Consider the following 25670-nt stretch of genomic DNA (forward strand, 5'->3'; position numbering starts at 1 on the left):
CAATATGTAGTATTTATGGGTTTATATAACCCAAAATCCACTTTTTTATACATATTATGTGCTCCTGCATTGTCTAGTCGCTGTATAATAGTTTTTGTTTCATTTTCGTAGTGTTTCAAAAAGTCATTTAAAATAACATGACCGTGGACCGCCGTTGCATAGCCACTGTTAGCAGCGAGACGCCATGTTTCTACGGGAGCCTGTAAGGACAAACGCGAGAGAACAAAACAAGCGTCTCTTTACTTGTAGCGGAAGTCCCGCCTCCACTCTCTCCGCTTCGTCTGCTACGGCCGCGGTAGCTCGCCCTCTCCCTCACCTCACGAACCTCATCTGCTGACACGGAGAAAGACAACGAGGACGACATTTGACCAGCTGCGGATACCGTAGCGCTCGGGGAAGGGAGGGGGTGAGCAGAGCAGCAGGTCTTTGTTGTAAATTTCAGCCTCTCCTCTAGATGGCACTATAAACTACTTATTTCCCCTTTAACAGAAATCCAGAACTAAAAGCTTAAATTAATAACTGCCACGGAGGAATCAAGACCTCGCTTTAACCCTTAAGGTTTATTTAAGGATTTAATCACGTACGATATGAATATCTGTGTTGTCCTATTTCTTTCGCCTGGTTTGCAGAAAAGTAACCTGAAAGTAATAGCAACCTGAAATGTGTGACAAAAAGGAGACGAACTGTTCTGTGTTTGCATTATTTTTGCACGACTAACCTTTCACGAAACTCGGAAGATCTTTTTTTGTACGCGCCGGACGGGCTCGCACTCTTGTCCTGTGATGGCCTATAAAGGGAAGTGAACAGCGTGAAATCTTTTACAGCCTGAGGAATCTCATAGTCCTCATGTCTTTTGTGTGTGTGTGTGTGTGTGTGTGGGCTCTTAAATTTTACAGCATATGCAAAAAAGAAGAAAAAAGTAGGATAATGTAACACACAAATGAAGCAGGGTTCAGGTGAATTCTGTCTAGCTTCCAGCGCTGTGTAGAAATTCAATGCTGGCTCCACTGGAAACGAGCCAGGATTGTTAACACTGTTGACATTAGCGGTGTAGGCGTAGCAGGCAGGGGAGGGCGACAGCCATGTGTGTGTCAAAAAAAAAATCCCTGTGGCTGTATTCAACGTTTGTCTCTGTGACCCAGGACTACTTACTGACAATGTACTATAGCTCATTTCAATGCTAATGTGCTGTTGTGGGTATTTTCAAAGGCGCCGCTGCGGTTTATTATGATTCAGCTTACCTGAGCGCGCCGCCAGTTAATCCTGCAGATCCCTGCAGAGCTGATGTGCACAGAGGTCACGGAGATAGTGTTTAAATAGACTCTGCCTGCCACGCTATCCCAATGGGACGACGACGACGGCCATATATAGGCACGTCGACGGTATAACAGGTTTCCTCCGCGTGTTTTTTTTTGGCGGCACATCTGCTGTGTGGTGGCGAGGCGGAGATCACACGGTTAATTAAGACTGTTTCTTTATTGTCTGAGCAGGTTTCCAGTCAAGAAAACACCAAAACAAAGAGTACGAAGAGGGACAATAATATTAAAAAGCCTAGGTCAGGGGTCTGCAAGAGCCATGTTTGTCCCCTCTCCACCCAAATAAAATTAATCTGGAGCCGCAAAAATCCTTAAAATTATGATAAAATCACATTTTTTTAACACATATACTATATTTAAAGCACTACAGTTTGTCGCAAGTTGATACCCAACCTCTAAAGCAGGGGTTCTCAAAGTTTTGATACCTGAGGGCCAATTTAGGAACCCAACATTGGACTGAGGGCCGCCAAAGGAAAAAAAACCAGAAAGAAATCCCATTTGTAATCATTTTAATGACCAGATTTCACTTCAATAGTTTAGCGTTAACTAATATAAGCGTTAATATAATAACGCTTTATAATTTACTGGGTAATAACCCAGTATTTTGGCCATTTTTCTTACCTTCTAATTACAGGTTAATACCAAGTAACACATTTCTGTTATATTTACTAGCTACCTGCTTATTACCAGCTTATAACCCAATAATACACTAAAATTCACCATATAGAAACCAGGTAAATACCCAGTATTTTTGTTTACACTTATTGGTCTGTATCCAGTAATGTTCAATAAACATTTAACAACCTTAGTAGCTCCTGGATTAAAACTATCAACTGTAATTCATTGCGGGGCCGCCAGAAATGTTTCTGCGGGCCGCCATTGGCCCCCGGGCCGCACTTTGAGAACCAATGCTCTAAAGTGTATGAAAACGACTTTGAAATTACATTTTATGTACAATTTTATGTACAATCTGCCTGGCTTAAGTACATGGATCTCACATGTGAACTTCATCTACACATCACTTTAATGGCTTTTGGAGGAGCTTTTTCATTTGGATGTGACGGACAAAATACAAAAAAACACTTTTATTTATGCCTTTAAGGTGTATGTGCTGGAAAATGCTCAACAACAACAAGAGTGTAAAATCTGAGAAAGGCAACACGACTTGCAAAGATGTCGTACTGCTTTTTGTGTGATGAATCCCACGGCTCCGCTGCGTCGCGTTTCGGCCTCCAGCGCCATCCCAATGTCCACTGGAGGCGATTCCTCAGCAGCCACGTTTCACTTTTCATCCCCCTCGAGCAAACCACCAGAGAAAAACACAGTATGTAGCTCTCAGAGTAACATTGTTGTGACCAGCGTGGAATAAATTCAGACGCAGACATTTCACAGGAGGCGGATGTATTCCTAATGATATCATTTAACTGTTTTCAGTCGCACTGTGTGTGTCTCGCACTGGAAACCGTCACTCTGAGATGTTGTCAAACCTGTGCGAACACAGTATTTGTGCAAAAAACCCTAGTTTCTCTGTCTTCTCTCTTTCTCGCAGACATCTTAACACGGCGGCGGCGGCGACGACACTAAACCTTCGGAGCACAGAACGGAAAATCCTGAAGCAGGCGCTAAGTCCAAGCGCTAAGTATGTTTTGCAACTCATTCCGCAAAGTGAGTGAGGAGCCATGAGAGGAGATCAGCGTGTACCGTTTGGCTCGCCTCGCGCGCAGGGACGGCAGTGCCAAGCGGGGGGATTCCATAGCGGCAAGGCATGGCCGCGGCCAAGAAACGAGCACAAACCGGTGTCAAGTATATAAATGAGAGCGCCGAGACACGGGCGTCGCTTTGTTACGCAAGCATTCGTGACTTGGACTTGATTCTTACTGCCTTGTGCGGCCAGTGCAGGCGGATGAGCCTCAGGAGCACGATGAGGCCCATCCACCTTTTTGGCCGCGTGTCGGGGTTTGACACAGGTTGCTACTACGGGTATTTCTTTATGTTCTATTTTGAAATAAAATCAGATTATAGTTATTTATACATTTCTAGGTGCAGGAATGATAGAAAAAACAGCTTGTTTTATATTTATTTTGACTAATGAGATAAAAAAATCTAGATAGGGATGCAGAGAAAGAAAACAACACTTTAGATTAGGGAACACATATTCACCATTCAGTAGGTGCTTACTATCATGTATAAGTTGCATACTAGCCCTTTATTAGTAATCATTAAGCAGGTATTAACACCTTATTCTACATAACCTTCCTCTATTACGACATGAATTAAGATTTTCCCTACATAAGGTGTTAATACGTGCTTAATATTCACTAATAAAGGCCTAGTATGCTACGTATATGCATGTTAGTAAGCACTACGTGTTCCCTAATCTAAAGTGTTACCAAAAAACCCCACTACATCATTCTTTCTTCACACTTTTTTCCCCCCCAAACAGAGCCCAAACTTGAGCTCACCTCGCCGTTGCCCTCAGTTGTGCTGACAATTGTTGTCAGTGCTTGTATCTTGTGTGTATTCTTACTTTTTTTTTTGCGATATTATTTCTTCACAAATCTTACAGAGCGCTCCAAAAAACAACATCAAAAAAAAAAAGGAAAAGGTAGAAGAAGAGCCAATCTTTTTCTGCAGCTGTGGCATGACTGGAGTGTGTGTGTGTGTGTGTGTGTGTGTGTGTGTGTGTGTGTGTGTGTGTCTCAGCTGGACTGTGAATTTAACAGTCGCCGCTGGAAACACGCACATCATATTTGAGTGATGGATGGTGTTGGTGGACGAGATTCTGTTTACCTGTATTTTTTGTTAAAAAAAAAAACACATAAAAACACCATTATCTTATTCCCAGTAAGATCATTTGTTCTGCCATCATCCTCCAACGTGTGGTTATTACGGTAATTTGACTTTTTTGTCACCAGAGCGACAAGAGTTGGAAAAACACCCGTTTCATACTTTTCTGGGCCTGTTTTTTCACATCGAGACAGAAACTCAGACATGTTATTTTAAATATGGTTTATACTGTTCAAATTTCAAATTTAACACATAGAATCTGTTTTTTATGTACATTAACAGTGTTCTTTCTTAATTTAACATGCAGAAAATTGTAAATAAGTGCCAGATCTTGGAAGTTATTCTGCAAAAATGGTCAAAAGCACTTACGCACAGGACATTTTAAGCCCTTTATGGTTAAAATAAGCAAGATGTACATTTTGAGGCTTCGGCGTTAAAGGGTTAAACCAATCACAAAATGTTGGGGGGAAATTGAGCAATTTTTTAATGCAAATTTAACGACTGCAAATAATGGTCTTTGAGGACATTACGAGTAAAAATGGATCATTTGGTACAGAATGCTTACATAATGCATGTATTGTCTTCAAACGCATGCGCAATTCAGCATATATATAACATTTCCATGAATAATAATGAACTGGAAAGTCTCACAGTCGTCTACTGTTGGATCAAGATGGCGGGTCCTAATGTTTAGAATTAAAAGAACTAAAACTAACACAGAGGTTTTTTTTTTTTTTTTAATCATTTCTCAATGTCATAGTAGCTGTAAGAAACGGTGATAACAATTCAGAGACTGACATGATTACACATAATTATCGTACTATCTGATCAGGCAGTCGAGACCTGCCATGCAGAGAACCGGGCGTCTCGCTTTTTGCGTTCTCAAAATGATCTGCCAACGCTAATCATCACATCTGATTTTAAGTTGTATTTTTTTTTTGAAAGGATAAGATGTGGCACATTTGTTGAACGTTCCACGTAAATGGTAAATAATAGCTCAGCCCGTCTTTGTGGCATTATTGTAAAGAAAGGCTTTATCTGCCGCGTCGACAAAGAAGAAAAAAGGTGATGTGGAGGTGAGCCTTTGTTTGAGTCACTTTTAATCACACTCTGCTTGTAGGACTTCCAGCAGCCATCGCTGACGCAGAGGAACACCAGCAGAACAAGCAGGTGAGATGCATACCAACCAGGGTTTGATGTCCATGATCGCAGATCAGTACAGGTAAAGTTATTGTCGGGAGGATAAAAGAACGGTAGACAAGACTTAGACGCTCTTTAATAAATCAAAACCCTCTAAATTATTCATTCACATCATTTTTCTGTTCAAACACTTGTTTCCTATCACTTTTCGACCACTCGTGTGTCCTTGTGGAACACACTGACGTCTTTGCCGTCACATGGCGTTCTCACTTTATTAGGAAGTCCACGTTAATACTGGGTAATTCTTCCTTTTCTCAGTGGAAACATTACAGGAACTTTACTGTAAGATCACGCTCCTCGTCCGTGATTGGACCAAGTGGGCAGAATCGTCACATGGACGACTGTGTGAGTTTGGCTCCCACGATCAAAATAATTGTCCTTTCTGATTCTATATCAAGTCAAATTCAGGCTGATACTGATCCGATACTCATGACAAAAGACTTGACTTGGACTCGTGACGAAAGACTTAAGACTGGACTTGGACTCGTGACAAAAGACTTGATTTGGACTAGTGACGAAAGACTTGAGACTTGACTTGTGACGAAAGACTTGAGACTTGACTTGGACTCGTGACGAATGACTTGAGACTTGACTTGGACTTGTGACGAAAGACTTGAGGCTTGACTTGTGACGAAAGACTTGAGACTTGACTTGGACTCGTGACGAAAGACTTGAGGCTTGAGTTGGACTCATAACAAAAGACTTGACTTGGACTTGTGACGAAAGACTTGAGACTTGACTTGTGACGAAAGACTTGAGACTTGACTTGGACTCGTGACGAAAGACTTGAGACTTGACTTGTGACGAAAGACTTGAGACTTGACTTGGACTCGTGACGAAAGACTTGAGACTTGACTTGGACTCGTGACGAAAGACTTGAGACTTGGCTTGTGACGAAAGACTTGAGACTTGACTTGGACTCGTGACGAAAGACTTGAGACTTGACTTGGACTTGTGACGAAAGACTTGAGACTTGACTTGGACTCGTGACGAAAGACTTGAGGCTTGACTTGGACTCATGACGAAAAACCTGAGACTTGACTTGGACTCGTGACGAAAGACTTGAGGCTTGACTTGGACTCATGACGAAAAACCTGAGACTTGACTTGGACTCGTGACGAAAGACTTGAGACTTGACTTGGACTCGTGACGAAAGACTTGAGGCTTGACTTGGACTCATGATGAAAGACTTGAGACTCGACTTGGACTCATGACAAAGGCTCAAGTCCTTTCGTCATGGATCCAAGTGGAGTCTCGTCTTTCATCATGAGCTCAAATCAAGTCCCTGGACAGTCTATTCCATCCTGTAGCACATGAGCAGAAACACACATGCATACACAAGGCACCAGTGAGGAGGATGTCACTATCACTATCACAGTCACTGTGATCACTTCTTTTGTGACACTATCTGCATCTACTTTCATGCACTTCATTCTGCTGTATTGTATGATCACAGCGAAGTGGAGGGAATTTTGGTGCAGGTTGGGCCAGGTCTATCAAGGGTGAATTAAAAATGATTACAGTTTGCAAAGTTTACTTTAAAGATGAAGTGGATTTAAGATTCCCTGCTCTAAAATGATCACATTGTAAAGTGAAACGTAAAAATGCCTCGTCCATAGATAGATAGATAGATAGATAGATAGTGACACACTGCATGCCTTAGGCTCTTTCATCAAGTGTCATCCTTCATGACACCATGCTGTATCTGCTGTGTTACTTAAACTGCAGCCTTTTGCCCCGCTGCTTCTTAAATGTGACCACATTGACACCTACTGGCTAAACAGAGAATTGCCACACAGACCCAATTCTGCTCAAAGCAGTTCAACAAGTCCAGTACAATAACTGGAGGTTATGTGAGGATGCTGCTGTCTAATTTCTTTAGGGGGAATAATTAGATTTTTGTCGATATTCATGATTCACCATTGACTGGATCTAATTGCAAATGTTTTGAAGTTTTATTTTATTTATTTTTTTATTTTTTTCCTCATCATTAATTAATTCATATGAACCAATAAGAGGTTAAATAACATGTGTCTTTACATGTGCAGCTTTTATACTGTTGTTTGGTGCTGTTCTCTCTCCTGTAATGGCCAGACATGTCCGGCAGTGGCGCTAGTTGTCACTGTGTGCTCTTGTGCGACTTGTAAAGAAACTACAGAGCACCACGTGTGTTGTGCGCATGCGCGTTGACTGTTATTGTTTTGTTTTTGCCGGTCTGTGTTGTCGTCTTGAGGAAATGGTAAGAAAACAAACATGGACAGTCGTCACTCCGCGCGTGTATCATGAAATCAAGCAGCACTTTTCATTTCTCATAAAGAAACATAGCTTTAACCATGTGACGTAAATGTAGCAGGCGATCGTTTTAAGGCTCGTTTTCATCCTTTTTTTCTTCAAAGTGATAAAGACTTCGCTTCAACGACACTCGTTTCTCCCTAATCAAACTATCTGACGCTGAATTTAAACGCCCTTCTGTCTTTTACGCTAGGTTTAGCCTGCGAGCTAATCGTCAAGCGGATTGGTAAAGATATCCGCTTTTCAAAATAAAACCGGATGTCTCCGAGTGCACGTTTCAATGCGCATCTTTGAATTGGAAACATAACGAAAATCCTCACAGCTGTGTTTCAGAGACATAATAACTGGACTTTGAGCAACTGTGTCAAGAGAGTTCTGTAAAAGTTCCACTAGTGCACTAGATATAAGACATTTTACTGCACAATATGGGACTTTTAATTTGAAATTTCTCAAAAACTGTACATTGAAGATTTACTGTACGTTAGTTGTCATAGATGTCCTGAACACAACCTAGTCTGTCTTGTCCAAAACGTATGGAAATTGTTGTTTTATTATATCTCAAAGTTGATTTTTTTTTTAGTAGTACTACTATTATTGAAAAATGAAAAATTATATTAAAATGTTGATCATTAATTCAATTAAAAAGTGCAAATATGTGATTTTAAATTTGAACTGTAAAAAGTTCTCAAATTTTCAGTACAATATTTGACTTTTGAACTCTATTCTTAATCAGAACTTTTAGAGAACTCTCTTTATACAGTTGCCCACAGTCCCGTTATTAGGTCTCTATAACTTAGCTGTGAGAATAGATGTGCTTTTAAATGTGCACTCAGACACGATGCTCTCTGTGTTTATTTTGATTGTAAAGTCACTGATCAGATAAATATTTCACAAATCTAGCAGTGAGATTTATTGGAATAAATCTGCCTCTTTTGAAAAGTCCGTAGCTGACTTTCCTCGGTCTGTTTACACCATTGTATTGGTGATAATGGTGTTACTTTGAGTGCTCAATATTTTCTCAGGTGGTGCTTAGTATAAGATGTTTTGGTATGGTTCATAAATGAAAGAAGAAATATCTCTAAGTGGGTTTCAGACTGTTTTGATGGTTTGCTCATGGATTTATCATCTTTTCTGCAGTTAAGGCTCTCCGATGGAGAGAGTGTGTGAGCAGGTCTGTGGAGCTGATGAAGATGACGCTGAAGAGGCAGGAGGAGCTGATGGTAGAGCCATGCTCTGGTCCTTCCAGGAGGCTCTGGAGAGGCAGACCCTGCAGATTGGAACCTCGGCCTGCGGGGCCACGGCCGTGGTGGACGTGCTGAAGGCCCTCGGCGTGGACGTCGCCCCCGAGGAGGCCGATCGCTGCGTCCAAACTCGCCTGAGGAGGATCGAGTCGCCCCTGCCCGACTATCTGCTGTCCCGGAGTGAAGCAGGTAAATGATGCACACGAGCCAAAAACTACGCCTGAAGGTGCCACGTATCAATGATCATGACCTCACAATTGTGTGCTATTTAGCTTCCTTAAGCCAATTTCTGTGAAGTGAGATAATAATTCATGGTTCACTGGTAAAAGATGATATAACATTCTCACTTTTTGAGCTCATATATGAGCTGGTTCCTTTGGAATATCTCACAAATGTTCTGCATAACAAACTAGACGTTCTTTAGAGTCTGGAGACCCTATCTGAACTATCTTGGACCTGAAATGTCCACTTGTGTTTGTTCTGTTTGGTTTGTTATTAGTGTTTTTGTAATATAAGGGGAAGGGGGGGACCAAAAACAACACATTTCATAAGTTAAAACCTCAAAATGTAATGTTTTCTTGCTTTTGTAAATTAGCCTAGAGTGGTGCTTTCTAATATTTTCTCCCTTTTATCTCCAGATTGTACTATATTTCATATTTCAATCCTAATTTGACAGGATAATAAACACACCATTAGTTCTCAATAACCCACCCTTTTTTTTTCAAGTAGTAAATGTATGTAGTTTGCATTAAAACATAAAGGTTATGGTGCAGTTACATCACCGTAGAACCGTTGTCTGGTGCTCTTTGTCTTATGACATCACAGATAATGGAATATTAACGGATGACTTTGTGGAGGTGAATGTTATAAGTTATAATGACTTACTTGGAATGGAACCACTGCTCCTTTTTTGGGGCGACTTCCTTTGGAGGGTTTTCTGGGTTTGCTCAACTGGGAAAAACTCACTGAAGCGACTAAATATCCCAGAAGGAGCTGGAAAGTGTTTCTGGGGGAAAAAAGCATCACCGGGAACGCCGCTGCTTATCCTGTCGCCCTCCCCAAGTCCCGGCCCAGCATAAGCAGCGGATGAAAATGGATGTTTGAATATCTGAACCGGGCTCCATGGGAAATCATATTCCAGGTGTCACAGGTGTGTTAACAGGAACTTTAACCGTGCCAGAAGTGAATGAGGGTTGTGTAAAGTCTGGATCCTATCAGTGCTGCTGCTTGCACCGATTTATAAAAAAAAGGACTCTCTTTGAATTAGACAAAGGCTTTTAATGTCACTCAGAGGAGGAAACTGCAGTTGACCTTTTCCAGCACCGTGACCGCTCTTATATTGACATTTAAGGTGTTTGATTGAAGCCATCACCCTGCCCATGTATAATCAATCACCTCAAGAATAAAAAAAGATGCTGTTTTTGTTGCAATGTAAAAATGTTATGTCTGATTTTAGGTGCGACGCACGCTCAGCTCATCGCAGGAGCGGTGGAGGCCAGCAAAGGCGAGGTGACGGGTCGCTTCTTCCACCTTCACCCCCGGCGGCAGGTGAAGCTCGTCGCCTGGCTCGCGCGCTGGATCCGAAAGGGAGCCGTTCCCGTGGCGACCATGAACATGCAGCTGGCCGTGCTCGAGGGAGAGGAGGTGCCCGACGCGTGGCACCATCAGCTCATATTTGGGGTCGCGCCCGGCGCCGTTTTCATGACTAACCCGTTAGATGTAGGTGAGTAACGTGAAGAAGAAAACAACGCTTGTGCTCCGATATCACGTAAATGATGTCCTCGTTTTTTTACCCAATTCCTTGTATAGTAAGCGAGGAAGAGGTGCACCAGAGGCTCTGCAGTGAATCGGTGTTGCTGATTCGTCGAGAAGACGTCCTGCAGCGATTGACGCCCGAGTCGTGTCTGTGCGGCTTCATAGAGAGTCAGACGGACCCGCGCTGGAAAGCTCTGGACGTTGAGGGTAAATCGAGGATTACTGGATGGCTTTTAAGCTCCAGTATGTGTAACATTTATGTGGATTTATTACTTAAAGGGGACATATTATGCTAAATCAACTTTTAATCATTTAAATCCTTATATTTGGGACTCTAGAGGTCCTATCAGTCGACAAAGTGTGAAAAAAGATGCCTCACTCATGTTTTTGTGGTCCTCGTCAGTCTAAGTACAGGAATTAAAACACGCAATGTTGACTTCCGCGCTTATTGGGACGTCACAATTCGCTAAATTCCTGGAATTGTCTCGCAGAGAGTGCTGGCGAGGGCAACGGTATCCAAAAACTGGAAGTCCGCGAAAAGTTATATTCTCGTCTCCACAGTGCAGCACGGAGTTCTACTCAAACTTCCAGGCTCAGATGATTTATCTGTCCAGTGGATACAGGTTATATATGACGGCAATGTGCCTGCTAGAGCCTGCAAATGATCACTTTTCCAAATGCTAACTGTCGTTAGCTCTCAGTAGCCTCTGTGGCTGATGTCATTTCCTGTCCCTTAAGTTTTGTTTTACTTTTTCTTTAAGGTGGACCTATAGAGATACTACTAAACGGAGCGTTCTGAACAGGGCTGTTTTGGCAGGGTGATTAAACCGCTGTGGTGGTTCATCCTTAAGGTATTTTGACCAAAGCATGTCACAGACGTGTTCATTAGGACACCAGAGGGAACTAGTTTAACTTGGAGAAATAGGGTATAATATGACCCCTTTAATGTAATACCCATAGGTATTTAAAATAAAGTTTAATATATGTTTGTTTAAGATATAATTGCTTTAAAATTTGGATCATTTGGTTTGTGTTCTCTTAGAATAAGCCCTTTTATATAAACTTTAGCCAAGGGCTTTGATTTACAGAGGCTGGCATCGGTGGATTTCTGCAGTCTTTTTAACTAAGTCTTTTTAACTGATCTACAGTTCGGCATTGTTCGCTTTGAAACTTCTGTTTTTTTCTCAGGTCAGGTAAAACAAATGCTGCATGAGGAGGAACAGGAACAAGAGGCACTGGCGTTAACGCACATCAGGATCCCTGCGGCGTACAGCTCAGGCGTCACTCTCTTCGCCTTAAAGCAGTCACGGCTCGGACAAGAACTCATCGACGCGCCTGACCTCGCTGTCTCTGACGCACACTGACTGACTTTTTTTAAAAACTGTGACTTTTAGAAATAAAAGGTGGGAATGTGACATTTTATCAAGCAGGAAATGACAGAGCAGATTTTGCATAATTATGCTCTTTGTGGTTCAGGCGGCTCTGCAGTTGTGTTCGGGTGCTTATTCACATCGATGAATAAGTGCTGTTGTTCTAGAGCAGAAGAGTCTCGATGCACTTATTTTCATCTCAAAAAAGAAGATTAAAATATAACATGATACTGTATCGCACTGTGAAAAGAGTTTGGACTCAACTGTATGTGAACGTTGCTGTACTTTTGTGCCATTTTGACATTTCTGTACTTGTACCTGTGAATTCCACTCTGTAAAAAGAAGGATATATTGTACTTTCCGCTCCACTGCATTTCATTTATAGTTAGGGTTAAAGATTTTACAGTTGAAAAACATTTCATGTTATTTCTTCCAGAAGAGCCTTGATTCTACACGGGCAGAAAAAACATACCTTAATTTAGTAAAAAATGTATTCTAATAGTGGCATCCTAAAAACAATATTAATGCTGTTAAGTCATTCAGCAGAGAACACAGACTACATGCAGTGATTGGAGTCCTGTGTTCATAAAGCATGAATATCTGCTTGACACTACTGCCACCAAGAGGCTAAACTCAATAGAGCAGCAATGTCGGTAAGTGTTGTAATTATTTATACATGTTTAAAACACATTTAAACAATAACAATTCCTAACATTCGTATGGTGTTTACCCTGTATTTTAAATGAATATACAGGTATGTGTGCACCGGTGCAGAGAATCAGGAACTGTGGATCATGATAAACGACTCCAAGTGATCTTTATAAAAGGTAAATAACTGCAGGACACATGCATGTATATGACATACTGTATTATAACATTTTAATTTGGCATTGTTTTGTTTTAACACAGTATACTTTCAAAATACCACAAACCTATTATTTCCCTTTAATTATGAATTCAATTAATCAATGCCAGGGGTGTCAAAAAATACAGAGGTTCCAATCTGGGCCAGAGGATGAATTTGAATCTAACCATAAAGTGAAATAATATATTTTTCAGTGCCAGAACCCTGTGACTAAATGTGTTTATGCCTTTGTAGATGCACTGTGATTGGTAAGTTGTTATGCACATGTGTACATGTTGAAATTGCATGTATTTTTCCTCAAGAAATGTCAGGATTTGTTAAAATAAAAAAAAAATAATAGATACTGCATTAAACAAAGGGAATCATTTGGATAATATGCTATTATTATTATTTTACTCAGTTTATATATATATATTTTCAGTTATTTACAGTATTTTATTGTTCTACATATTTATATTGTTTTATAATGTGGGTTCTTTACAGTGTAATGTATTTTTTTACGAAGTTTATATAGTTTTTAAAAAATATATTTACAGTATTTTATTGTTTTTTTACATTTATATTTTCACATACTTTTTAATTACAAGGTTTTTCCATGTTATTTCATTCATTTGGAAGAAAAAAATTATTTGTAACATAATGGTGATGAACACTGGTTGGAAGGAAGGGCCCCCTGGGAATTTCTACTTAGGGCCCCTACAGACTCTAGAATCGCCTCTGATTATGCTAGCTTCCCCGTTTAAAAAATCTGCTGCGACACAAGCGACGAGGCGAATCAACTACAACTCCCATGATGCACCGGGCCTTTACGCGGCGTGAGGAGGAAGTTGAGGAGTATGCCCAAAAGAGACGGAGGGAGGGGGGAAGAAAAAGTTTGAGAAGCTGAAAAAGCGGTAAGAAAAACAAACAAAGCGACATTTATGAAACACGAAACTTGTTAGCTAGTTATTGACGTTAGCTTTGAGTTAGCGCAGTTGACGTGTAGCTAGCTTCGTTTCGCGCATCACTGATGAATTGAATCCACGTGGTCTCCCTCTGTGTGTGTGTGTGTGTGTGTGTGTGTGTCTGTCACTTTAGCATCCACGGTCACTGAGCAGCAGACTGAGATCAGACTCTTCTGACTGCTGTCCTCGACTGGACTCTCGGCTAATTCCGGCTTCATTCGTACACCAAACACAAACAGGTGAGCGTCCGTTCCAGCACAGCCTCATTCACACGTGTATAATGCTGTTGTAGTTCTTCATACTCGTTTGTTGTTGTTATTTTTAAGACTTAAACCCAGTTTTAGACCAATAAATAGTGTGTATCAAGTGATTGCATCACATATTAGAACAGCACCAGTCATGTTATATTGCATTTTTGTGCATTCTGCAGGTTAAAATAATGCAAGAAAACCTTACATTTACTTCTACAGTCCTGTTTTGGTTAATTGCAGTGCACGCATATGTAGTGTGCTATCCCTAAAAGTACATTATAAGTCATTAATTATGACGCATGTTGCTGTATAAATGGGACTTTTACTTCAATGGGCCTGTAACAACATGCATGCAGTGTCAGGGCTCATGTGTTTTGAGTTGAGTCACATGAGCAGGAGTGATTTCAATCAAAAGCAATCATTTGCCTAATTGTGGAACATGTGCTGGTCTGCCACTGTGCAACACTCACCCCTTTTGTACTAATATCTTGTTAACTCGGGCCGAGTTTCCAGACTTATTCTGTTCTTTACTGCAGGAAACCTGCATGGTTTACGTTGTTGCACTAACCTCAAAGTTCAAGTCACAGGTTACAGGTTACAGGTCAGTGTAGTTTGAACTCTGACCTCTGTTTGTAGTAGTATCAGAGAAGTCTCTTGAGTTGTCTGTGTTATTCAAAAGTGACGATCACTTGTCGCACTTTAAAAATGGAATATAGTCTTACTTTTTTACATTTTGGGATGAAGTGGAGTTATTATTCCACTTTAGTGAGTTGAGACCTGCCTTAAGGACACAGAAGTTATGCAAGTGATGAGATTACAGCGACACAAATGTGTGTCATGAGGAGCTCTGTTGATTGCCGAGTGGATTCACATTGTGTGACGACTCAAATCTTGTCTTAACTTTAGATAAGAGCAAATTCCTGTTTTGTTTCGGACACAAAATCTCTTCGCATCGCTCTAAAATCAGCTCATACTTGTGTGCAAATAACAGACGCAATATTTTCGTCACTGGAAATTGGTTTCGAGGCTTCAGCGACTGTATTTCAAACCTCGTAATTGTTTTGCTTTTCTATGCAAATGAGCCCCCCGTTTTCAGTTCTTCGTGGTCCGGCCCTGACTGGTGACCATGCCATTTAATTATTGACGGGTGTTTTTGTTCTAGTTGATTGGATCCTTGTTAGCGTGGCATGACAAGATAATATAAGACCCCCGGCCTCAGAAAAGGTCAGCGCTTCCTCACGGCTTAGCAGACTCCTTTCGTTATAGGTCAGTCTCTGCGCGTGTTTAATTGTTGCTTTGCACAAGTTTTAAAAAGCACGTCTTGCATCACTGAATGTTTTCAGCCAACTAATATATCGCTTGTTTTCCCTCGTCATGAAGGTGCCATGGCAGAGCGAGTGCTGGTGGTCGGCGGTGGAGGACGGGAGCACGCGTTGGCGTGGAAGTTGGCCCAGTCGCCGCAGATCCAGCAAGTGTTGGTGGCTCCCGGTAACGCAGGCACAGTCAGCTGTGGGAAGATCAGCAACTCTGGTAATGGATTAAAAATGTTTACATTATTGAACCATTTAATGCAGTAGTTCTGAAATGTTTTATGCCAAGTACCACCTGAGAAACACCATAATCATCACCAATGTTAAAATACATTTGCTCTCTTCATCCTCCTCTTCCTCACATATACATATAAGATGGAGATTAAAGTGACAGTATTTCTGAAGTACCACCACAGGAAGCTCGTGTACCACAGTTTGAGAACCATGGACTTAGTGTTACAACATTGATCATTATTGAACCAACCATCTTTTATGCTCCAAATTAAGATTTTTAGAAGCTGCGACTAAAATGTAATTTTAGCATTTCTGGCTGCAGTTTCACATTTATTAAAGGTCCCATATTATGCAAAATCAACTTTTTAATCATTTAAATCCTTATATTAGGGACTCTGGAACACACGAGAGTGCTGGCGAGGGCAACGGTATCCAAAAACCGGAAGTCCGCAAAAAGTTATATTCTTGGCTCCACAGTGCAGCACAGAGTTCTACACAAACTTCCAGCCTCAGAGGATTTATCTGTCAAGTGGATGCATGTTATATGACAGCAATGTGCCTGCTAGAGCCTGTAAATGATCACTTTTCCAAATGCTACTAAACAGAGCGTTCTGAACAGGGCTGTTTTGGCAGGGTGATTGAACTGCTGTGGTGCTTCATCCTCATGGTATTTTGACCAAAGCATGTCACAGACATGTTCGTTAGGACACCAGGGAACATAGGTTAACTTGGAGAAATAGGGTATAATATGAGTCCTTTAAGCATATACGTATTCTCCTTACATAGGGGTGCATTTACTTTGTGTCATTAATGGCTATTTTTGACATGCATTAGCAGCAGAAGTACAGCTGTTCGTGATGACTGTGCTCAGCTCCTGTGAGTCCAGAACGGCGGCGACACCGTGAAGCAGCACGAACGAATGAGCTCAATGTCATTGTGACTTTAATTGTTTACACCTGTCAGACTCCTGCTGTGACCCTGTGAAAATGGCTGCTGTGCAAAGTGCCCATTATACTGCCAATAACGCGACGGTAATGATAGCACCATGTAGCTGAGCGAGCGCTAATGAACCCTGAACTGTTAACGTCTCCACGCAGAGGTGTCGGTGAGTAACCACGCCATCTTGGCTCAGTTCTGTAAGGATCATCACGTGGGGCTGGTTGTGGTCGGGCCCGAGGTGCCTCTGGCAGCTGGTACGTAAAAATGTCTTCTTTTTTTTTTTTTTTTTTTTACAGTCGTCTCCTCTTCACTGCGTCCGTCCTTTTCATCGTTTAACGTCTCTTTCAGGTATGGTGGACGACCTGACGGCAGCAGGAGTGCCGTGTTTTGGCCCGTCGGCCAAAGCAGCTCAGTTAGAGGCCAGCAAGAGCTTTTCCAAGGCGTTTATGGAGCGTCACGGTATCCCCACGGCCCGCTACGGCTCCTTCACTGATCCCAAGGAGGCCTGCAACTACATCCACACGTCAGTATAGGGACACTTTTGTATATTCTCTCACACTTTAAATAATAAATGTAGTAATTATCCGTGGGAGAAGCATCTCTGTAATTAATTATAATTTAATTGAAGGAGGTTGTGGGCATAAAAGAGAGTTATAGTCATTTCTTTCCTCAGATAAATCATCTTCGTCATAAAAACAGGTGCCATTCCTGCGGATGTTGTGTTCCAGTTGTGTTTCCTGAGAAAATAAATAGATGTTCTTGTTGTTTTGTTTCTCCAGCGCCGACTTCCCCGCTCTGGTGGTGAAGGCCAGCGGTCTGGCAGCAGGAAAGGGAGTCATCGTCGCAAAGGACCAGGACGAGGCTTGTCAGGCTGTGATGGACATCATGAAGGTACTGATACAGATATTACAAAAGAGTGGGTGATTATTCAGTGAAATATAATTTCAATATACATATTGTGACGCTACTAACATCGTTGCTCTGACAGGACAAAGCTTTCGGAGCTGCTGGGGACACCGTGGTGGTTGAGGAGCTTCTGGAGGGAGAGGAAGTGTCTGTGAGTAAAACAGTGAAAGCTGATCATCACAACAACAACAACATCACAGGCTTCCACAGTAGCTTACTGCTCTGTGTGCTCCTAGTGTCTGTGTTTCAGTGACGGCTCCTCCGTGTCGCCGATGCCGCCGGCTCAGGATCACAAGCGACTGCAGGACGGCGACCTGGGCCCGAACACCGGCGGCATGGGCGCCTACTGCCCCACCCCGCAGGTACAGAGGAGATATTTATTACTGTTAACAGTTCATTGTATTCTGCTCTTCTAACGTGGCTTAGTGTCGATCATGTGCAGGTGAGTCAGGAGATGCTGCAGCAGATCAGAGAGACGGTCCTGCAGAAGACGGTGGACAGGATGAAGGAGGAGGGAGCTCCTTATGTGGGCGAGTGCTCTTGTTTTCCTTTTGCGTACATTTCCCCTCATGCATCCGACTTCACATTAATAAAATACAGCCTCTCATTTATTTCTTCTTCTTCAGGTGTGCTGTATGCAGGCCTGATGTTGACCAAACAGGGGCCTAAGGTGCTCGAGTTCAACTGTCGCTTCGGCGACCCCGAGTGTCAGGTGTGTGTTCCCCTCGGCTCTCGCTGCATCGTCTCTGTTGTTCAATAACTGATTATATTTAGCACCTTCACTCGCCGTTATCAGGTGCTGCTGCCCCTGCTGAAGAGCGACCTCTACGAGGTGATCTTGAACACCATGAACGGCAAGCTGGCCTCCAACGCCCCCGTGTGGCACCAGGATAGCTCTGCAGTCACCGTGGTCATGGCCAGCCCTGGGTACCCGGGCTCCTATAAGAAAGGAGTGGAAATCACAGGTACACGTGAAAAGCAAATGTTGATCAGTGTTTGTCAAACCACGAAATAACGATGTTCTCCAATGTCTTGTTTTGTTCACAAACCAAAATGATTCAGGTTTAATGATTTCTTTGTTACGTGGAGCGAAGAAACAAAGAAAATATTCACATTTAAGAAGCTAAAATAAGCAGAAATCTTGTTTTAATCATGAAAAAGGCTTCAAACCAATTATCAAAATGGTTGATGATTCATTTAGTAATTCATTGTTCATTGAAACAATTCTATTGTTTTGTTGATTTCAGTTTTTTGACTTAAACTTTGTACATAAATGGCCATTACAGGTCTTTCTCAGGCTCAGGACACAGGGCTGCAGGTTTTCCATGCAGGCACGGCCTCAAAGGAAGGAGGAGGAGGAGGCGTGGTCTCCAGCGGCGGACGGGTCCTGACTGTCACGGCGGTCAGTTCATCCCTGGAAGCCGCCTTGCGATTAGCCAATCAGGGCGTGGCCGCCATCAGTTTCCCAGGCGCCGTGTACCGCCGCGACATCGGCCACCGGGCCATTGCCCACCTTAACAAGCACAGGTGTGTGTGAGAGTGTGACTGGCTAAAACATTCCCTCTTTTCTTTTTGTTTCGTCTTTGTATATTTTTTTTTTCTGTCTCGTTAATTTCCAAACTGTAATCCATGCAGAACTGTGTTAATAAACATCACTGTGGATTTACCTGTGTCTTATTTCTTTTTGCACTCTCTTGATTTATGTACTCTAATCATAAAATCAGCCTGATTCTGCTCTGGGAATAAATAAAAAAAAACAAATCTGTGTCTCTGACAGAGGTCTGACCTACAAGGACAGTGGAGTGGACATTGCTGCTGGTAACAAGCTGGTGGAGATAATCAAGCCACTGGCTAAAGCAACGTCTCGCGCCGGTAATTTCACCTTCATGCACAAACACGAAAGGCTGCAGGAAGGTCGTAGTTTTGTTTTCCAAATTAAAAGTAACATATTGATGAGAAATAGACTCAGGGAAGATTGGGTTTAATACTGTAATGGTTTTATATAGGTCTGAGTCACTGTGAGTATTTTAAACTGCTTAATTAACACTCTTCAGTAATGTGTTTACTGCTGGCAGTGACCCCAAATACATCATACATCTACATCACAAAAAGGAAGTAACCATTGTTTTGTGTCCTTCCAGGGTGTGACGCAGACCTGGGCGGCTTTGCTGGTCTCTTTGACCTCAAGGCAGCAGGATTCGTTGACCCAATCCTGGTTTCTGGGACAGATGGAGTGGGAACTAAGCTCAAGGTAGGACTTGAAAAAATATGTTTGTCGTGTGTTGACATTGTAATTGCAAAATTCCTGTGATTTGATGTACCTAAACCAGTTAAAATTGGCTTTGGAGTGCTCACAAATAACTGTTCCAGATTTGGCTTGAAAGTAATAATCAGCAGGGTTTATCTGTGGGATGGATTCAGCTAGCACAATATCTGCTTTCACAAATCTGTGAATGGAATACGATTGCTCTTAATTGTTGTTTTTCTGAAAGGCAGTAGAAACGCAGCGGCCATGATTAAAAACACAAGAGTAAAAACAAAAACTGTTGGTGACACTCACCCTCCTGGGGTTAAATCTGTTAAATTAAAAAATTATACACTCACCAGTGGAAACACCAATTCACTGGGGGCTGCAGCTCAGACGTCCAGGCTAAAACTCCACTGTGACGTCCAAAAATCCTTGCAATGCGATTGCGATTATTTATCCTGGATTACACTAAAGACTATCGTTGTCGTCATCCTCAGATCGCCCAGGCTTGTGGGCAGCACAGTGGCCTGGGTCAGGACCTGGTTGCCATGTGTGTGAACGATGTGCTCGCTCAGGGCGCCGAGCCGCTCTTCTTCCTCGACTACTTCTCCTGCGGCAGTCTGGACGTGGCCGTCGCGGCGTCCGTGGTCCGCGGCATCGCGAAGGCCTGCGAGATGGCGGGCTGTGCTTTACTTGGTGAGTTCCCCCGCGACGCGAAGTCACAGCAAGACCAAATGTATGTATTATTTTCTCACGTCCGTGTCTCCGTCGTGGACGTTTCCAGGGGGAGAGACGGCCGAAATGCCCGGCGTTTACGCTGCGGGCGAGTACGACCTGGCCGGGTTCTGCGTCGGAGCGGTGGAGCGCGGCGCCATGCTGCCCAGGCTCGGGGACATCGCGGAGGGTGACCTGCTGATCGGAGTGGCCTCATCTGGAGTCCACAGCAACGGTTTCAGTCTGGTGCGTAAAGTCCTTGAGAAAGCCCACCTCGGCTACAGCTCCCCGGCTCCCTTTGGCAACACCGGACAGACTGTCGGTAAGTCGCACCCTGGTCCATGTTCGGAATCTTTTTCGCTGTCCTGAAGCTTTTAATCAGCACCAGAACACTTCTGCCTTCAGGTGATGTTCTGCTCACGCCGACAAAGATCTACAGCCGCCTCCTGCTGCCAATCCTGCGCAGCGGCGCCGTGAAAGCATACGCTCACATCACAGGGGGGGGACTCCTGGAAAACATCCCTCGGGTGCTGCCGCAGGGGCTGGCCGTTGATTTAGGTACACTTGCGTGCAACATAAGCATAAATAAACAATATATTTGCTTCTGAATAAAGCTGCATTTGAATGATGGAAATTACAGACCGTCTATTTTTCTTGTTATTCCTTAGATGCGTCTCGCTGGAACATCCCTCCAGTGTTTTCCTGGCTCCACAAGGAGGGGACGCTGAGTGAAGAGGAGATGGCACGCACCTTCAACTGCGGCCTGGGGGCGGTGCTCGTTGTCGCGCCGCTGGATGCTCAGAGGGTCCTGCGCCAGCTTCAAGCCCACGAGGAGGCCTGGATCGTCGGCTCGCTGGCCCACAAGCTGCCAGGTCAGACACCGGACCTCTGCGACGTGGATAAATCTTTAGGGATGCTGTGTCATTCTGAAAGCCATGTGGTGTGTTCATGCAGGAGCAGAAGCTGTGTTGGTCCGTAACCTGAGCAACAGCCTGCTGAATGCAGGACCGGTCGCAGGGGGAGAGAAGGAGGTCGAGCGAAACAACGGAGACACCAGCACACCACGCAAGAGGACAAGAGTGGCTGTTCTCATCTCGGGCACAGGTATCTTCTTATTCATCTTTAAATAAAACCAGTAAATGGATAGAAAGTCTTGTTTTATACGCTTTAGAGATTGTGTATCTTTGTGTCCCAGGCACCAATCTTCAGGCTCTGATAGAGCAGGCGAAACATCCATCGAGCTCAGCAGAGATTGTCGTCGTCATCTCCAACAGGCCAGGAGTTCAGGGCCTGAAGAGAGCGTCACTGGCTGGTATTCAGACACGGGTAATGACTTTTCAATGACTTCTCCGTAACCTTTCATTGACTTTCCAAGACCGAATATCGGTGCCATCCCACAGTCTTGCACGAATGTCCATTTGTTTTGACTGCAAATCTTTCTTAAGACTTTCGTCAAATAAAAAAAACATATGCAGTTTGTTTGCGACACGTCTTTCATTACCAGCATTTTGCACGTCCGTGGTCTGCGTCTTTCAGTAGCCAAAGTTTAAAGCTCTCCTTTAAAAAAACGCTCTGTTGTAACTTTCTTTCATACTTATTGATTTGAATTATTATTTGAATAATGGTTAAAAGAGAGGAAGTGGTTGTATTCTGTAAGGGCTTTTTTGTTGTTCACGCCTGCAGTACACACTTGCAGCCACTGTGTGGCATCGTTTGCATGTGATTTGTTGTCCCCTATAGGCGTCTCCTTTTTTCTTTTTTTTTTTTTTTTTACCTCCGAGTAAGAACGCCCCTGGAAGTGTGTTTTTAGCTTCTCCGTTAGCTTTTGTGTGTTAGCCGGGCGAAATGATCTGCTTGTTTCCGTTTGACACTTCGTGTCAATTTAAATTTTCATCTGCATTACATTTTATTTATGTTTTACGCATCCGAAATATTATCCATGCAGTATTTCCATCACTTTTCTAAAACTTTACAGGAAATTTAGTTTTTTCATTAACTTTACAAGGACCTAGAAAATGCATTTTCAATTTCCCAAACTTTTCCAGGTTTTTCATGACCGTTACGAACCCTGTTTTTTTTTGTGTGTGTGTGATCTGAAATAGGTGGTGGACCACAAACAATACGGGAGCCGGTCAGAGTTCGACAGCACCATTGACCGCGTGCTGGAGGAGTTCAGGGTGGAGCTGGTGTGTCTGGCTGGATTCATGAGGATCCTCACGGGAACGTTTGTCAAGAAGTGGAATGGTAGGTACACGGTTTTCTTCATCATCTCATGTCGCATGATGGTAAGGAGTTTTTTTTTTTGTTGACTGTTTTTTTTTTTACTATTCCAGGAAAGCTGCTGAACATCCATCCATCCCTGTTGCCATCGTTCAAGGGCGTTAACGCACAGAAACAGGCTCTGCAGGCTCGGGTGCGGATCACCGGCTGCACGGTCCACTTTGTTGCAGTAAGTGTGACATACCTAGTAATAAATACCATGTGTCAAACTCACAGGGGAAATTGTCAAGCAGCCGTCTTACTTTTACGAACCCTGTGTTTAGGAGGAGGTCGACGCAGGTGCCATCGTCGTGCAGGAGGCGGTGCCCGTGCTGAGCGGCGACACCGAGGAGAGCCTGTGCGACAGGATCAGAGAGGCCGAGCACCGGGCCTTCCCCGCCGCCCTGGAGCTGGTGGCTGGCGGCACCGTCAAGCTCGGCGAGGACGGACACATCGCGTGGAAGTCGCAGAGTTAAAAATAAAACACTGTATTCCTTAGACGCATCTCGCTGTGCACAATTAACAATACATGCTGTAATAGAAGATTGTTGGGTCCAGATCAGTTCATTTGATTTTAGATAAAATAGCAACATTTATTAGAAGCATTATACTTGAAACTGATCCCATTCCATTAATGTCCTTGTATGAAATGGCACCTTTTATGTCTGCACTGCAAAGCATGATGTCTGACTTGTAACACTGTCCAAAACCTGTAAGTAAATAATGAATGGATGTCTGCAAAAGTCTATATTTGTATGTCCTCATTGGTGTCACTTCACGTTTCCTTCCTGTGGAAGCGCAGAACAGACAGTCTCTCATTTCTTGCTCGCGTCGACAAGCACGATTCCCCCTTCAGGCCGTATTTCCCCAGCAAGCGGATAATTCCCTCTGGTGAGAAAGTAAAAGAATATGGTTAAACCTTGCGATTTCTCACCGTTGCAACATTTCCAACACGCATTTCCCCACCTGGGTCATTCTCCGCTATGGTGATGAGGTAAAACAAGCCTTCGGTGGACAGCAGCTGCGACACCACGGGCAGCAATCTGTCCGTCACTTCTCGTCCTCGTTTCCCGCCAGCCCAGGCCGCCTCTATGCCTCTGCTGCCAACCTGAGGAAAAGCTTTTCGAGTTAAAAAGGCTCACCTATTCAGTTAGGAACAGGATAGAACAAAGCAATCACACACACCTCTTCTGATGGTGTCACCACATAGGGAGGGTTAAACAGGAGGACGTCGACTTTTCCGCTAAGCTGGGGCAGAAGGCACTCCGCCTAAAGCACAAGGAAGGAATAAAGTAAATGTATGTTGTTTTTTTTACACACAATCCATGTCAACGTCAAAGTCTCACCAGGTCTGTGATGATGGGCTGTAGTGAAACATTGTTACAAGACGCCGTCTCTTGTGTACACTGTGCCGCCACAGGGTTCACATCTGTGCAACTGCAAGAAGAAGAAGAACAAACACACACACGCATGTTTAAAATCGCTGCGTTTTAGCGCAAGCTTTTTACGCGTAAGTGAACGTGGGAGTCGCTCACATGAATAACGATGAGGGTCCGACAATCGACGCCAGAAATGCAGACACCACACCAGAGCCGCTGCCGACCTCCACACACACGGACGGACTGGACAAAGCAAAGAGGAGTTAAAAAAAAGGTCAGTGGTCACTTCCTGGTTATGGTAAGGGTTACATATACAGCAGAGGCACAGCCTGTGAACAGGCAAGGCAGGCAACTGCTTGGGGCCCCCTCCCCGACACTTGGAGCCCGAGGGCTGTTTTTACTGAACTGTGCAGTGACCAGCCGCCTCCCCGTCCCCCTTAAAAAACAATTTGCAATGACATCTCAGTAGGAAACCTCCCTAAAGGGGCCCCACCTCACTTTCATCTGTGTAAAGTTATCGTTCTGCAAGTTGGAAAATGAAGAGGATTATTTTTACAGTGTAATGCATATGTTTTTTACTCAGTTTATACATGTTTTTTTTCAGTTATTTACAGTATTTTATTGTTCTATACATTTCTATTGTTTTAAAATGTGGGTTCTTTACAGTGTAATGTTGTTTTTTACTAGGTTTATATCGTTTTTTTAAAAGCTATTTACGGTATTGTATTGTCCTTTACATTTATATTTGCACATACTTTTTAATTACAAGGTTTGTCCATGTTATTTCATTCATTAAAAAATAAATACATTTTGAACTCATACATTTTTCGTTGGCGTCAGGTTATTTGTAACATAACGGTGATGAACACTGGTTGGAAGGAAGGGCCCCCTGGGAATTTTTGCTTAGGGCCCCTACAGACTCTAGAATCGCCTCTGCATGGAATTGGTCCCCCTTTCGTGTGTTTGTTTGCCCGCCCAACATGTGATTGAAACACCTGAATTAAATAATTAGCAGATGTTGAAATACTTTTGTCTATGTAGTTCATGTACAACATCATTTTGACCAGGCACAATTCAAGATACCTATAATATTTACTGTGTTTTAATTTGTCAAAACGTGAAAATTGAATATCTTCAACTGAGGGGAACACAAGATATTCATTTATGTCATTGTAAATGCAATTTGTAAGTGTTTTTTGTTTTTTTTTGTAAAGTCATAATGCGTGAACCTCAGCAGCTGGAGCTTGTGAGCGTCTTTCTCCAGCGCGTCCATCAGCAGGAACGAGTCCTCCGCAGGCTCGTAAACGTCCCGGAAGTGTCCTCGTCCAGCGTGAGAGTAGAGCGGTGTGGGATAACTCATGTTAGCTTCACGGCTGCAGCCTCGCTAACGTGCTCCAGGCCCGCGTCACCATTCATACGCACATACAAACTGCACAGTGGCTGTTGTTGTTTCCTGCTGGAGCGACTTTAACTCCCTGAATACCAACTAATATTCTCCACAGAGCGACACAAACCAAAGCTGTTTGGTTTGCAGGCGAGCTCAATCTACTTCCGGTGCACGTACGCAATGTGACGTAACTTAACCCCTTCTTTGCCATGCATAGAACATGGGAATTGTGTGCGAAGGAGAAATAAATACAATTGATTGTGATGAAAACCC

General features: G+C 43.2%; 3 protein-coding genes across 3 annotated transcripts; 2 read left to right on the top strand and 1 right to left on the bottom strand.

Moving 5' to 3' along the window:
- The first annotated feature begins 7498 nt into the window (after positions 1–7498).
- LOC310943397 (uncharacterized protein) lies at positions 7499–12301 on the top strand. Its single transcript, XM_083908953.1, has 5 exons — positions 7499–7542; positions 8733–9025; positions 10293–10559; positions 10646–10798; positions 11780–12301. Exons 2-5 carry the CDS (start codon positions 8746–8748, stop codon positions 11953–11955), a joined length of 876 nt encoding a protein of 291 aa, XP_083765079.1. The 5' UTR covers positions 7499–7542; positions 8733–8745; the 3' UTR covers positions 11956–12301.
- Positions 12302–13681: 1380 nt separating this feature from the next.
- gart (phosphoribosylglycinamide formyltransferase) lies at positions 13682–23213 on the top strand. Its single transcript, XM_083908703.1, has 23 exons — positions 13682–13719; positions 13904–14009; positions 15402–15551; positions 16663–16758; positions 16853–17027; positions 17284–17395; positions 17493–17561; positions 17647–17772; positions 17853–17940; positions 18037–18122; positions 18207–18375; positions 18697–18937; positions 19188–19282; positions 19552–19661; positions 20156–20354; positions 20443–20694; positions 20778–20930; positions 21041–21244; positions 21327–21476; positions 21568–21698; positions 22475–22616; positions 22706–22821; positions 22916–23213. Exons 3-23 carry the CDS (start codon positions 15407–15409, stop codon positions 23105–23107), a joined length of 3051 nt encoding a protein of 1016 aa, XP_083764829.1. The 5' UTR covers positions 13682–13719; positions 13904–14009; positions 15402–15406; the 3' UTR covers positions 23108–23213.
- Positions 23214–23406: 193 nt separating this feature from the next.
- Positions 23407–25376, bottom strand: hemk2 (HemK methyltransferase 2, ETF1 glutamine and histone H4 lysine; the record flags this gene model as incomplete). The annotated part of the gene is made up of 6 exons (XM_083908811.1): positions 25240–25376; positions 24167–24253; positions 23978–24068; positions 23817–23900; positions 23598–23739; positions 23407–23519 (listed from the first exon to the last, which is right to left on the bottom strand). The coding sequence occupies exons 1-6, from the start codon at positions 25368–25370 to the stop codon at positions 23407–23409; spliced, it is 648 nt and encodes a 215-aa protein (XP_083764937.1). The 5' UTR covers positions 25371–25376.
- Positions 25377–25670: the final 294 nt, after the last annotated feature.

Source organism: Microchirus variegatus, assembly GCF_963457635.1.
Source record: "Microchirus variegatus genome assembly, chromosome: 22".
NCBI lineage: Eukaryota > Metazoa > Chordata > Actinopteri > Pleuronectiformes > Soleidae > Microchirus > Microchirus variegatus.